The sequence below is a fragment of the Macrobrachium nipponense genome, chromosome 24 (assembly GCF_015104395.2).
Source record: "Macrobrachium nipponense isolate FS-2020 chromosome 24, ASM1510439v2, whole genome shotgun sequence".
Taxonomy (NCBI): domain Eukaryota; kingdom Metazoa; phylum Arthropoda; class Malacostraca; order Decapoda; family Palaemonidae; genus Macrobrachium; species Macrobrachium nipponense.
The window spans coordinates 2,663,507-2,679,214 of record NC_061091.1 but is presented as its reverse complement, the minus strand read 5'-3'; the positions used below and the strand labels follow the sequence as shown (position 1 = coordinate 2,679,214).

At 35.7% G+C, this 15,708-nt stretch overlaps 1 protein-coding gene across 1 annotated transcript in view; it reads left to right on the top strand.

Moving 5' to 3' along the window:
* The window catches only part of LOC135205685 (uncharacterized), a 96,065-nt gene that overhangs the window by 46,216 nt on the left and 34,141 nt on the right, over positions 1 to 15,708 (top strand). Inside the window, exons 5-6 of the mRNA XM_064236601.1 lie at positions 8,096 to 8,199; positions 11,736 to 11,862. Coding sequence (XP_064092671.1) covers positions 8,096 to 8,199; positions 11,736 to 11,862 — 231 coding nt within the window. The remainder of the gene's footprint in view (positions 1 to 8,095; positions 8,200 to 11,735; positions 11,863 to 15,708) is intronic.

The window sequence follows — 15,708 nt, the reverse complement described above, 5'->3', positions numbered from 1 at the left end:
GAGGAGGATAGGAGGAGCCCTGGGGGTGGGGTGGGGGTTGGCAACCTAGTGAATGTATTGCAGAATATTCATCTCGATACATATTAGTCGTTCTTGAGATAACGACTGATTATATATAACAATAATAATATTCTCATAAAATCAGTACATTCATAGACCACTTTGGTTATTGCGTTACACGAACCGCTTCATATGCATCCTTCTCTTCTTTTGGATGTGTAGCTACACACAGACATATATACACACATTATACGTATATAAACATATGTGTGTACGTGCGTTCGTGCGTAAGCGAGCGTGCCCAGGGCGTCTGCAGTTCGTGTTCCAGAGTACGCTGACGCAAGGTCTTACAGGATGGACGAAAGCCATCGAAAGAGCTCTAGCCTTGTTGGCCACATAATAGCAACTGACCTATTGTATAATGGCAACTCGAAGCATTATTTTGGGTTATGTAGCGTCCTCCTCGACAAATGCGTTTCGCTTCAGCCCACAGCAATCAGTGACCTGTACAGATAACCGAGCTAGTGAGTTGCAAGCCACAGTAATGTATATGAGACTGTATTTTTCAAAATGCGAAAAAAGGTTGACAAACAGGTCCTCATTTTTTTAACCTTTTTTCGTATTTTGAAAAATAGTCTCATACACATTACTGTGGCTTTTTAAAAACTCATTATTTTCGGTCACGGTATAGTGATGCACTATTGAAACGATCTATATTTAATTGCTTGCTCTGTTCATGGTTAGATTTGCATGGGTTGTCAAAATGGGGACCAAGGTAAACAATGGTAGGTCATCAGTAGCTTTCATTAAAGTGACTTGAAATATTTAATCACGGATTTGAAAATTTTTATTTGTATATTAATCTTGAAATTTCTGGTTCCTGGGGAAAATGAATAAATGACTTATTAGACAGAAAATTTACAGTAGAATGATTGTGATGCAATTATATATATATTATTTATACATACCTACATATACATATATACTATACTATATATATATATATATATATATATATATATATATATATATATATATATATATATATATATATATATATGAATAACTTGATCACGAAGTATGTAAAACGTGATGCTATGTATAAATAAAGGTTTTTGCCACGAAGGAAAAATGAAAAGCGAGTAGTAGCAAGCACTTTCGGTCTAGTGCGACCCTTTACTCAGGCACAACTGATCGTACAGAGGGAAAAACATAGTCAAAGTAGGCTTAATATCCAAACTGACATTTACAAGATTAGCAATAAGGTCGATTTCACTCTACAGAAACGAGGAAAACGCCTGAGGGCAGGATAAGCGAATTTTATGGCAGCCACACCTTGGAGGATCTCACACGTGTTCAACTGATGATTCATCCAGAAAACAATACATTTTGAAAAAACAAGGAGGCATATACAACTTATTAACATGAAATTTACAAAATGTTCCCCCCGCCCCCCCAAAAATTATTAATGAAAAGACGAAAAAAAAAGGATATAAATATATCGAGCAAGAGAGAGAGAGAGAGAGAGAGAGAGAGAGAGAGAGAGAGAGAGAGAGAGAGAGAGAGCGAGTAGGAGGGAGGAAGGAGGAGAGAGAAATAATACGTATATACATGTGAGACTAATTAATTAGTAGTTCATTTATTTTAAGGTCCTTCATAAACATTTTACAAATATATGGGTCCAAATGGTACAAACCTAGACTAAGTTTTAATTTGTTTTTATTAGTGATTTGTATAATTGCTGATTCCAGTAAATTTCTTGAAACATAATCATTAGATCTAGCAATTGTCAGTTGTGATGTATGTTCCTTGTTTACAAAAGTCCCTATTGACTCTGTGCTAGAATATTCAAGTAATGAACTTGTATTGCATGAATTGCCTATGTCCGTTAGTCACATAATTTCATTGATTAAGTTATGTATTTGTGATTGCAGATTTATTTTTAATGGAGAATATTACCAACAAATATTTGGTATGGCCATGGGTAACCCTTTATCACCTCTCCTTTCAAACTTATATATGGAATTTTTTGAAAGACAACACCTCCCGAATATCACACTTGTCCCCTTAAAGTGGTACAGATATGTAGATGACATCTTAGTAGTCTTACCTGTTGATATCGATGTAAATGATTTATTGTCTAAATTGAATAATTTAGTGCCATCCATAAAATTCACTGTTGAAATTGAAAATAACAACGTCATCCCTTTCCTAGATGTATTAATACATAGAGAATCTTTCCAATATAATTTCAGTATTTATAGAAAACCCACAAATAATTTAACATATGCATATTTTTATTCTGGCCACCATCTTAATATCAAAATTTAAATTTTTTCTTCTATGTTCCTACGTGCTTTGCGTATCATGAGTCCACAATATCCTGACCAAGAAATAGAATAAATAAAAAAAATAGGAAACGATCTCTGCTACCCACCTCATATAATTGATTTATGTTATCAAAAAGCTCACAAAAAATTTTATAGTGTTGCTAGTAATGAAAAAGAAATGCCTAAAAATGTACTTAGCTTACCTTACTTTCGTGGATTTGAAACCATAAAATCAATATTTAAATAGTTTAATGTTAATGTAGTGTTCTCTTATAACAATACCATTAAAGATATGCTAATTAAGAATAGTCTCGTAACAAATAAAAACACCATTTACACAATTCCTTGTAAGGATTGCCCATCTTTTTACGTTGGACAGTCAAGTAAAAATTTATGTGTACATATTACGCAGCATATGTATTCAGTTAGAACAACCCAGACTTCAAATGCACTGTTTATCCATCTGAATGAAAAATCTCATTGTATTAATTGGGGTGATACCTCTGTAATTGCTAGATCTAATGATTATTTTTCAAGAAATTTACTGGAATCAGCAATTATACAAATCACTAATAAAAACAACCTAAATCTTAGTCTGGGATTATACCATTTGGACCGTATATTTGTAAAATGTTTATGAAGACCTTAAAATAAATGAACTACTAATTAATTAGTCCCACATGTATATAGTTATTATTTCTCTCTCTCTCTCTCTCTCTTGGTCGATATATTTATATCCTTTTTTTCGTCTTTTCATTAATAATTTTTTTGGGGGAACATTTTTGTAAATTTCATGGTAATAAGTTGTATATAACTCCTTGGTTTTTCAAAATGTATTGTTTTCTGGATTAATCATCTGTTGAATGCGTGTGTGATCCTCCAAGGTGTGGCTGCCTAAAAATTCGCGTATCCTGCCCTCAGGTGTTTCCTCGTTTATGTAGAGTGAAATCGACCTTATTGCTAATCTTGTAATGTCAGTTTGGATATTAAGCCTACTTTGACTATGCTTTTCCTCTGTACCATCAGTTGTGCCTGAGTAAAGGGTCGCACTAGACCGAGAGTGCTTGGCTATCTCGATTTTCATTTTTCCTTCGTGGCAAAAACCTTTATATATATATATAATATATATATATAATATATATATATATATATATATATATATGTACTATCTATGATGTGTGACAGCGAGAGAGAGACAGAGCGTGTATCACTCGTTGTTAGACAATCTAAACACTGCAGTTTGATTCTACCTGTTGACAGCACATAGAAGGACGAGCTCGGGTGAATGTATCGTCATTATATTCATCGCAGACGAACCAGTGACATTTGGCAAGACAGCTACTGCTTTTAGTTTTCAGCTCCCCCCCCCCCCAACCCCCCCCCCCACCCCCCCCCCTTCTTCCCCCTCCCCACCCAGATAATTGGTAAAACTTGAAGTGTCCCATCTCGTAAGACTGATTGCTTAGTAGTACCCAATCAGTGGCTCATCGGGGTTTTGTTAATTAAGGTTAGATCGCATATTATCTCACGGGTTCGACTGTGCTAGATAACTGGATATTTCTAAGACAGGAGAGTAACCTCTCTCTCTCTCTCTCTCTCTCTCTCTCTCTCTCTCTCTCTCTCTCTCGTCTGTACTCTTGACTACTCTGAAATGCTTGGTACTCATCCAACCAAAAATGGTATCCAACCTAAAATGGTAACATAAAACGTATAAGCAACCAAATAGGTAATAAAAAATGTACACTGGACACAAAAGCAACCAAAATTGGTAATATAAAACGTACATTCTATAGCTATGCAACCAAAAATGGTAATATAAAACGTACATTCTACAGCTATGCAACCAAAAGTGGTAATATAAAACGTACACTCTACAGCTATGCAACCAAAAATGGTAATATGAAACGTCCACTACAGACAAGAAAGGTGCGCCAAGGTTAACTAACTAACTGCTTAGGAGTGATATATATACATGGGGTCACAAGCGCTATTGTTACGGAAGAAGAAGAGGTTTGTAAAGACTAACTTCTCTTCCTTTCTCGATCAGGAGCAAGAGGTCTTTGGAGGGGGATTAGAATGGTCTCTGGCAGCCGAAACTTGATCAGGCAAAAAAAAAAAAAACCCGAGCATACACAAAGGAGAAGCGTGTTGCATTAGACTTGATGTTATTGCAGGGAGGTTAATTAACCTGAATAGGGCTTTTGTGTTTGTGTGTGTGTGTGTTTGTGTGCGCGGGCGCGCTTGCCACTGTAACACTGTTGCTTAAAGAGACTTCGAATTACGCATATTTCACAGTTAGCCGCCTCTCTCTCTCTCTCTCTCTCTCTCTCCTAAGAGACCTTTAATTACATTTTCTTAATCAAATCTCACTTTACGTTTCTTTTCCTCTTCCTTTCTCCTCTTCAGAGACTTCCAGTTACTTTAATAACTCTCTCTCTCTCTCTCTCTCTCTCTCTCTCTCTCTCTCTCTCTCTCTCTCTCTGCTCGACTGCAAAACGTTTCGGAGTTAGGGAACCTTCCAATTATGTGCTTCGGTCTGATAGTCTTATCTGCATATTTGCATGATCACTTAAAATCAGATGAACGGATCCTTGCAATATTTTTTCGCTCACTTTATCAAAACGAAGACTCGTCTGATTCTTCTTAATTATCAAGCGATGCTAAGCAGAATATAATCATACGAAATCTAATATCCGTAAAGATCTTTCGTTTCCCCGTCTTCTATAAAAGTGGGCACAAGTTTAAGATTATGACAAAGTATATACAGATTAAAAAAATCCTTCTACTGCTAATGGATATGTAAGAACTTCTACTCACTCCTGTGAGACATTATACACAGATTAACTCCTAGTGCTAATGGAGATATAAGAGCGTCTACTCACTCCTCCTCATGAATCATTCGGACGACATGAAAAGACCCATCTCGCATAACGACATTAATGACATGTCACGTCTAACTAGGTCATGAAGGAGATGCGATGTCCCGTTGACTTTGCATCCAAGGGTTGTCAATCCAAAGGCGACGTTGGAGCTGTAACTTAGTTCCAGAGGACGGAAGGTATCATTAAGTATTCCTGATTATATTTGCCATGGACTTGCATAGGAAGTCTTCGCAGATAATCTGAGTCCCAGTAAAAAATGAAGGAAATGAAAACAAGGAGGTAATCTGCGAAAGGCTGCTTGATTGAATTCGCGTCGCTTGTTCCTGGGAGTCATTCTAGGTTCATAGTCTGTCTGTCTATCCGTCTGTCTGTCATGAGTATATCTCAGTTTTATAACCAGACCACTGAGCTGTTTAACAGCTCTCCTAGGGCTGCCGAGCACGAAGGATTATATCTTTATTCACGTTGCTAGAAAACCAATTGGTTTCCAAGATTATTGTGGGATCCAAACCACATCATATCGAGAAACGAATTTCTAATCGCCAAAAATACATTCCTCCGATTCCACGCCGGCTGCAGCTGGGAGCGAACTTGGGCTACCAGAATGGTAGGCGAGTATGCAACCGACTCGTCTAGTAAGGAACTGTCTGTCTGTCTGTCTTGTTAGGTCCTCTACTCGTCTGTCTGTCTGGCCGTCTTTCAAAGTATCATGACTCACAGGATTAAAATTGTTTGTATGTATGGTGTTTTTACGTTGCATGGAACCAGGATAGTTATTCAGCAACGGGACCAACGGCTTTTTACGTGACTTCCGAACTACGTCGAGATTCGTGAACTTCTATCACCAGAAATACACATCTCTGACCCTTCAATGGAATGCCCGAGAATCGAACGCGTGGCCACCGAGGATTCAATGTTTCGGTATTCGTGTTCTAATGACGAAAACGACGGGCCGAATTCCAAGGTACTTGTTTACTAAGTTGCTCTTCGTACGCCTTTATATGATACAAAAAAATTTACCTGCCAATGAGCGACGTTAAATCCCTTTATGATGCTTTTTTACTTATCACTTCAAAGGACTCTACCTGCAGTAATTCATCTAATCATCGAGGTAAACAGATAATCGTGGCGCGTCGAGTGAGCAGAAATTAAATGAATTCTGACTCGGACCCTGCGATCGGTAGTCGAGCACGTAAGCAACTCGTCCAACGTGGAACTATTTGAAAGGTGTAACGGGAGGATAACCTCAGGGTGGAGAGTAAGATGGAAGAAGAGGAATATGAAAGGAGGTACAGTTACAAAATACAGTGTAAGTTTATGCGGGTTAAAACACAATGAAAAATCCAAATATGATAAACGACTCCTCCTGTCACCCGAAAGTGATTGCTTTATCCCAGGATGAAAAGCCAGTTTGAATGAAAAATAATAAATTTTGAAATAAATTACGTAAAATAAATAAAACAAATATATAACAATTAACAGGGCTTCGTCGAATAATTTTTCCGTCTCAACACAAAATAAGTAGAAAAATAATAATTTTTGAAATAAATCACGTAAAATGAATAAAATAAATATACAACAAATAACAAGATTGTCGAATAATTTTTCCGTTTCAACACACAACAAGTTTACACAACTAAGACAAACAGAAGTTAAACGAGCTAGTCATTTCATCTTGTCATACAGATGTTTATACAACTACAAAGACACAATTAATATTGATGCCAAGCTCATACAACGACACACACACACACACACACGTGTTATCACACATTAACACATAAAGCACAGTTTTGTTTTGACGAACCCAAGTCTTCAGTGTCATCAAAGGACGAGACTTATTATGAATTCATTGTCTGCATCTTACCATAATACGAGACGGTTCCAGCGAAGTATATAATGAGAGTCATCATCTGGAAATGCTTTGAATAGTTTTAATTTTTTCCCTCTCTCTCTCTCTCTCTCTCTCTCTCTCTCTCGTGGACACACACGTACATTAAATATAGTTTATATACATACATACTTACATTCATAAACATTTATATATTTATGTACACACCACAAATACACATTATATATATGTGTATGTATGTATATATATATATATATATATATATATATATATATATATATATATATATATATATATATGACTGGCAAAAATGTTCTGTTACAACAGAATTCCATCTAATAAAAGGAACCCATAAAAAAGGCCAAAATATAGAAAGTAAGTACTGTTTTTCAGAGAGAGAGACAGCAGCAGTCTCTGAAATATAGTACTTAGTACTTACTTCTCTATATTTTGGCGTTTTTATGGGCTCCTTTTGTTTTATATATATATATATATATATATATATATATATATATATGAAGATATATGCCACGAAGGAAAAATAAACGAAGGAGTAACTGCGAGACCTTCGAGGTTTCCACTTCCTTTACTGAGTTCTGCTTAGTAAAGGACGTGGAAACGTTGAAAGGTCTCGCGGTTACTCCTTCGTTTAATTTTCCTTCGTGGCATATATCTTTATTTATGGATTTATCACGTTCCTAACTTTCGTGATTCAGTTATACATTATATATACATTATTATTATAATTATATAGAATATTTATATGTGTGTGTGTGTGTGTGTGTGTATGATAAGTAATGCTAACATATTTTTTATGTCTCTTGAAATCGCAAAGACTTGAAAGCAGATAATCCGTAACAGGATATACTTATATAAACAGATAAATAAAATAGACGAAGAGTAACAAATAGATAAATATATGAAAACAAATATAAGAGAGAGAGAGAGAGAGAGAGAGAGAGAGAGAGGGGGGGGGGGGGGGGGGAGACAAAATCCAACTGCAAGTGTCGTATTCTTTTCCCTCCTTTCAGTGGGGTCTTGTTTGCGACAGAATATGGATCAAGCCATGGGTGATGACGTCATACCAGATCGGGCTCGTCATTGGCGGACTCTTCCTGGGATTTCTCTCAGACAGGTAAGTCACCGTTCGGTAAAAAAACAAAAACTTGTCAAACACACACACACACGCACAACACACACACACAAAGGAATGCGCTCTAAAGACACATATATCGAAGTTGTAAGATTTTCGCTCCTGGTCGGCTAAGTTTGATAATAAACGTGTAAAATGAATTCTATTTACGGCCCTGAAAATGGGATAAAAAGGATGACCGAAACGTTAGTGTAAACGAAAAGAAGAAATGATTTCCTGTCTTCACGATGTCCTGTTGATTGTTATCGAATATTGAGAAAGTAGCTTCAGCCTTTATAAACATCATTACACATTGGCTATTTATAAACACGCGAATTAACGAAATGCACACGATCTGAAATACGAATATGATCTTTAATGAGGAATACAGAGACACATCTCTGAATTCAAGAATACACACAAACACACATACACATATACACGCACACTCACACAAAAATTAATTACGACAAGCCAGCAAAAAACATCGAATTAACACACGCTTTGGCGACATATTCTCACATCATTAGCAAACACGTGCTCATCTACACATAACTTGATAATAGAACCGGGCGCATTCATTAAACCACAAATTTACATTTCCGGGTATATTCATTTCCATTTCCGGGCAGAGTTATGAATGTGCAGTTATTTAAAAAAAAAATGTACCCGTGTCCAAGTGGCGATTCGTGAGAGGAAGACTCTCCAAGTCAGAATCGTGGCCATCTTCGTCATGATTCGTGTACACTTACTGTCCAAAATGAAGGGACAGAATTGAATGGTATAGTCACGGTCTAGATACAACAGGTCAGCCAGCGCGCAGCTTTGGGTATGAATCCCCAATACTGTGACGTCACGCGCCCTGGTCTCTCACGCGGTGAACCAAAACAATATGCTACCCATAGTCGTAAGGTAGACTACAGGACTTGCTGTGTGCCCATGTATCTTTTTATTCATTCATTCATTCTACCATTTAATAATGCCAAGTAACTGCGCAGTATTTGGCTGTTCTAATACACGTGAAAAAACGAAAAACTCCAATATAAAATACCATCGTTTTCCAAAAGAAAAGCCATACAAAGACCAGTGGGTACATGCCTGTTGTCGTGCTGACAGAATTAACGTCGTGTTCTTTGATGTTCCCATATAATCAAATTAGTAAGAAATAGTTTATTAACTTTTTTCCTTAATAATGAAGAGTGTATTCCAGCTCCTAACATACGGCAAATACTTAGTAAAACCAAAACAGACGATGGGCTTGTATATAAGATCAATGAAATGCATTTAAATGTAACGGGTCAACAAGGACAGCGCGTTAAATTAGCAGTGCAACTGGTGTCTACATCGTGTGCCAATTCAGAAAAATATTTAGGCGAAAGGAGACTGCTGAAGTGTCAAAACTGGAGTGAAACGTCCGATTTTATTCTTTCAATAACGAATGATCGGCTCGACACCATGAATTCTCCAAGCATGTATGGAGAGTGGTAAAAGCACTGCTTTTGGTATTGAGGTAGAAAAACAAACAGGTAAATTAAATTGCTCAAGGTCATCGAGTTAATGAGTATTATGAGTTAAAAGTCCTAATGCAAAAAAAAAAAAAAAAAAAATTCCTTTTGGAGAAAGGAATAATTTTTTTTATGTAAATCCACCATGACTTTATTTAATGTTAAAAGCCTTTCATAATATTGGCCACCTGCTGACACAAAGATTAAATCAATATTGCCTTGAACATTTCTTTGGGTGTATAAGGCCATGGATGGTCACCGTGATCATGCAAATGCAGTGAAGTTTAAATTCAGGCATAAAAAAATTGTTGTTAGGGAAGGAAATGAAGGTAATAAGTGAAAAATGTTAATATCACCTCAGTTGAAAAATCCCTTGAATCTCCCAATGAAGGTGAGTATGTAACAAAAGAAAGGGAGTTAGCATTAGAAATATGTCTAACAACACAGATGTTTAGAAATTTAGATTTTGATTTAAGAAAAGATGTTTTTGATGAGGAAGAAAACCTTTTGAGAGCAAGCAGAAATAAAAAAAACAAACGATATCGAGGGAGTAATTGAGGAGGAGGCTCTTAAACACATTGGGGGATATATTGTCAGACTGTGTAAGTAGGGGGGAGTTGCATGTACCTTCAAATAATTATTTTTTTCACAGTTAGTAATAGTGCGGGAGATCTTTAATGCCGTACACGGGAAAGCACTCATAGAGGGCAAACATTGTTTTAAAAAGCTTCACTTGAATTGAAACAGTCTAATATTGAAGTTCCTGACGAAGTTATAGCTTTTTATGTAAAGCTATCCGTATATTTTCGAGTGAGATATCTTAATAATTTGATAAAGTATAGGAAACGTCAAAAGGCAACCATGCAGGGTGGCACTAAGAAAAAAGATAAAAGTTGTAACTTTAATAAAATATTTTCAAAATGCAAATTTTGTTTTATCTAAATTCTTTTGACACTTGAAAGATCACATTATCAAAAACATTCTCTTCTAAAAAGATTCTTGGCGGTGTGTTAGACCTACGTTCTCAATGGTTCTCACCACTGCGCTCCCTCAGATGACGTAAGTTCGCAGAAGAGGCTTAAAATTGGGACGCTGTCTTGCTGGACCGTGGGTATAGTATAATATATATTTACGCCAAAGGCCATGCGCTGGAACCACTGAGGTCATTCGACGCTGGAACGGATACCGACATTCAAGGTTTGAAAGGTGTAACGGGAGGCAAACCTCAAAGCAGCTCCACTATCAAACAATTGCTAGGAGAGGGTGGAAAGTAAGATGGAAGACATAGAATATGAAAGGAGGTACAGTAAAAGGAACAAAAGGGGTTGCAGCTAGGAGCCCTCTTACGATGTAAACATCCTTGAGCAATGCCTAAAGTACTGACGGAACTAACCCCATACGGTTTGACCTTCGGGGCAAAACGTACCGTCCTTTTGTTAGTTGAGTTTGTGACCAACAGGATATAATTAAATAAAGAAAGAAATATACGAATACACACCGCGTTCATTATTACCATCTCCTTTTTACATGTATAAATAAATTAATTTAGACATTGTCATTCTATATCAATTACATAATATGCCTTTATACATCGACAATCATTTAGGAGATTCATTCAAATCTTTCTAGAGATTTTTAAATCCAACACTTCTTGAATCTCTGCATTTTCGTTTCTTTCATAAAGGACCTAGATTCACCAGAGTCTTCCTTTGCATCTCGATGGCAATTATATCTAGAAAGCCTCAAATTCTTGCTTTATTTTGAATTAAGACAGATCAACATTATTCTCTATATCCTCGGTCTTAAAAGGAAGGACCTATAGATTCATCACTCTTCCTTTGTATCTCGATGTCATTTATATTTCGAAATCAACAAATTCTTACTTTATTTCGAAAGAGGACAGATCAACGTCGTTTTCTATATCCTTGGTTTTATCACTGACTCACGTAAGAGTCTACTCCTTTTGAATAACAAATTATATTATTATTATTATTATTATTATTGTTATTATTATTATTATTTCTTTTTTTTCAGGTTTGGACGACGCAACCTCCTCCTTGTTTGTCTGACCGTGGTTAGTTGCTTAGGACTGGCTTTGCACTTCGTTCGAAGGTTGATAGTGTTTCTTAGTCTTCGTTTCATCCAGGCTTTCTTTGTTCAAGTAAGCATACGGTAATCGCTGGTGTCAGTTGAATACTGGTGTCAGTTGTCTACTTCGTTACAAAACTTATATCATATATAGATATATATATATAATATATATATATATATATATATATATATCATATATATACAGTACTAGCAGACCAACCCGGCACTGCCTGGGAAAACTCTGAATGGCAACTGATAAACTCTCTTTATCTCTTCTCTCTCTCTTCCCTAACACCACCTCTACTCTCCCTACTCTCTACTCTACTCTCTACTGGAGGCTGAATGATCAACATACAAATTTGCAGACCTCTAACCTTAGTAGTTTTCAAGATCTGAGAGCGGACGAACAAACAGCCATCTCAATAGTTATCTTTTACAGGAAACTAAAAGAGCAGACATGACATATATCACTGTTTTCTTTCCTAAGAGGTTGAATGACGAACAGTGTAGTGAAAAAAACTGATTTCAGTCATGCCTCGTCCGTCTACCAGATGAACGAACACACCTTCCTCCACCTTGACGTGCGCGTGCGCGGAGAGGCTAATGAATGACGTCATAGGCGAAAATGGAAAAGCCACTCCGTTCAATAACCCTTCATACGCCAGGGGGTTCATCCACTTTTAGGAAACGTTTATCTAATTAGGAATGATCACAGAGAGAGAACGCGCCGGCCAATCACAGGGGTATTTTCAGTCGAATTCCGGCATTTTCAGGTCTGAAAAAGGCGGAATAGAGAGAGAGAGAGAGAGAGAGAGAGAGAGAGAGAGAGAGAGAGAGAGAGAGAGAGAGAGTGCTTGAGGGAAATGATGCATTCGCTGAGCGGTTGAACTAGTAAAGATTTTACAAATCTTTACTGAAAACGGCATTAGTACACAGTTATCTTTTCTGCTAAGAAATTATCACCCATACACACACACACACACATATATTAATATACATATATATATATATATATATATATATATAATATATATATATATGAAGAAGAATCCACAGTAATATTCTTGTTTTTCAAGACGAAATATATTTGTAGAAATATTTCATCTTGAAAAACAAGAATATTACTGTGGATCCTTCTACTGGTTACTTCAAGAAGCACGATACGGTATTTTTTATATTGCATATACATATATATATATATATATATATATATATATATATACAGAATATATATGTATTTAATACATATGCATATTTGCAGGTATGTATATATGTTATGTATGTATGCATGTATGTATGTATATATATATATATATATATATATATATATATATATATATATATATATATATATATATATATATATATATAATCAAAAAAATTTACGAGTTATGCAACAAAACCCATTAGAAAGTTGCAAAATACAAGACTGTACCGAGCGCTTTCGTGGATGATATACACATCTTCGGGGTTCAGAGATCAAAGTCACAAACAAGCAAAAACAATTCGTCGTTTTAAAAATGACTGCTTCACCATAAAACTGCTGAAACAAAAGTTTCTTCAACAAACGTTAAGTTAAACATTGACATTTTATCTTCTTAAAAACTCCTATAAAAATACCTAACTAATGTAGGCAGACCAAAACTATGATTTTAAAAATGTGACGACTAGATATTCAATGAATTCTCACCCACTTATAAATCTGGTAACAATATTACACCATAAGTTTTCAGTCTGTACAACAATTAAAATCTTTCATGCATACACACAGCGCTTCTGACATTTGTACGTTTCTAATTATAAAGTTTATGACTATTAATCAATTATTTTTTTTATAAGTTTCACACCCATTATTCCCTTTCACATCCACCGCATGCTTTCATATAAGCACGGCCATTATATTGTTCCAGAATTGTAAAATCTATCATTCATTTTTTTTTTGGTTTTTTGTTTTTTTTACACAAAAGAATGATTTTCTGTGTACGGCAGTGTTAGAATACTTTTCTATTAAAATGTTACCTATTCGTTATAATGGAATAAAAGAATAGGCTTTAGCTTTCTGTGCATATTGGTCAGTTAAAGTTCTATTTCGTACGTTATAAATGAAATACACACACACACACACACACACACACACATATATATATAAATTCCGAAATTTCAGGCTGCATATCCTTAAAACCTTTAAAAATATGCTAGAACAAAATTGAGAATTTTACTTTGATATAGTGATCTGAGTAATATTGGATAAAGGCATAATATTAAAAACAGAGCTTAGTCGAGTATGCCATTTTTTTTTTTTACTGTAATACAGCAGTATAATATGAAGATAAAAGGCCCATAAAACACTATTTTAACGTTGCAACCATAATATTTCGAGTACTTCCTTCTGTGCTCCCGATCACTGGTAAAATATGGACATAGGATGTCTTACAAGAGTATATATGCAAAAACATATGTAAGTGTGGCAGTAAGTCTCTGTTGGTGACGCAGTAAAAATGATATAAATGGTAAATATGTCCACAATACGACTCAGTTCTTAAAATAATTCTTTTAATATATGTACACATGTGTATTTACATAAATATACGTGCATGCAATCTAGCAATCAGGTCTAAGAGAACAAGATGTACAGGACAGAGGAAGATGGAGAAGGCTGACTAGAAATGGGAAAAGCTGAAGAGAAGAAGAAGAAGAAGAAGAAGAAGAAGAAGAAGAAGAAGAAGAAGAAGAGGAAGAATCTACCAATCAGGCAAACGCCATTACGTATTGCTACGTGAACTAAATAAGCTCGTTCAAAAATAATAGCTCAAGCGCTTTTACAATAGGAACAGCTTTAATGGAGAGAAAAAAAAAAAAAAATGAAAACAATCGCTGTCGGCACAGCGAGAAAGTGCATTCCCAAAACGTAAATACGTTAGGGCAACTGGGAAGTTGAACGAACGCTTTCCAAACGGAAAAACGTTAAGGCAACTGGGAAGTTGAACGAGCACTTCGGGCCTGGCGTATGGGCGGGGAGCAATATTGCAAGATCTAGGGAGAACTGACACGCAATTCTAGGGAGGAGAGAAACAGCCTATATTGAAGTGACACAGACGCTAGGGAGAAAATGGACGCGACCCAGGCTATGCAGAATTGCAGAGCGATCTGGGGAGAAATGATGAAGGGGAGTACTAAAATAGGTTTTGGGTGGGGGGGGGTAGGGGAGGGGCGGGGGGGGGGGGGGGGTGGGGGGGGGTGGGGGGGGGGGAATGACAAGTAGGAATGCAGGGTGCTTAACAACGGAGCACACTGGAGAAAAATGCTGTACTGTTTAAAAATGGTAATATATAGACACGAGGTACGCAGAGGAAAATGCAGTTACCATACAGGGAGAATCAAGAATGTAAATTGGGGATATGGACTATAAAAAAAGGGGGGGAAATCGACTAAAATGTAAAAAAAAAAAGGACCTAAACTAAAACTAGTAAAATAAAAATAGATTCTAAATTGGGGTAAAAGGACTGAAATGAAACTAATTAAATTGAGAAATGGACTAAAATAAAAAAAAAATACAAAAAAAAAAAATGGGGGAACTAAAATTGAATATGACTAAAATGAAAAAAAAATAAATTGGGGATTTGGACTAAAACGTAAAGAAAATCTAAATTGGGGGAACAAAACTAAAATGAATGTTTTTTTTGTGTAAATTGCTGAGTAAATATACATATATATATAGATATATATATATAGTAGTATATATATACTATATATAATATATATTATATATATATATATATATATATAAAATATATATATATTATACACAGTGGGAACTTGACTAAAATAAAAAAAATAATTTAAGCTTGGGAAATGGACAAAATAAAAAAAATAAAAAGGGGAAATAGACTAAAATGTAAAAAAATAAAATAAATTG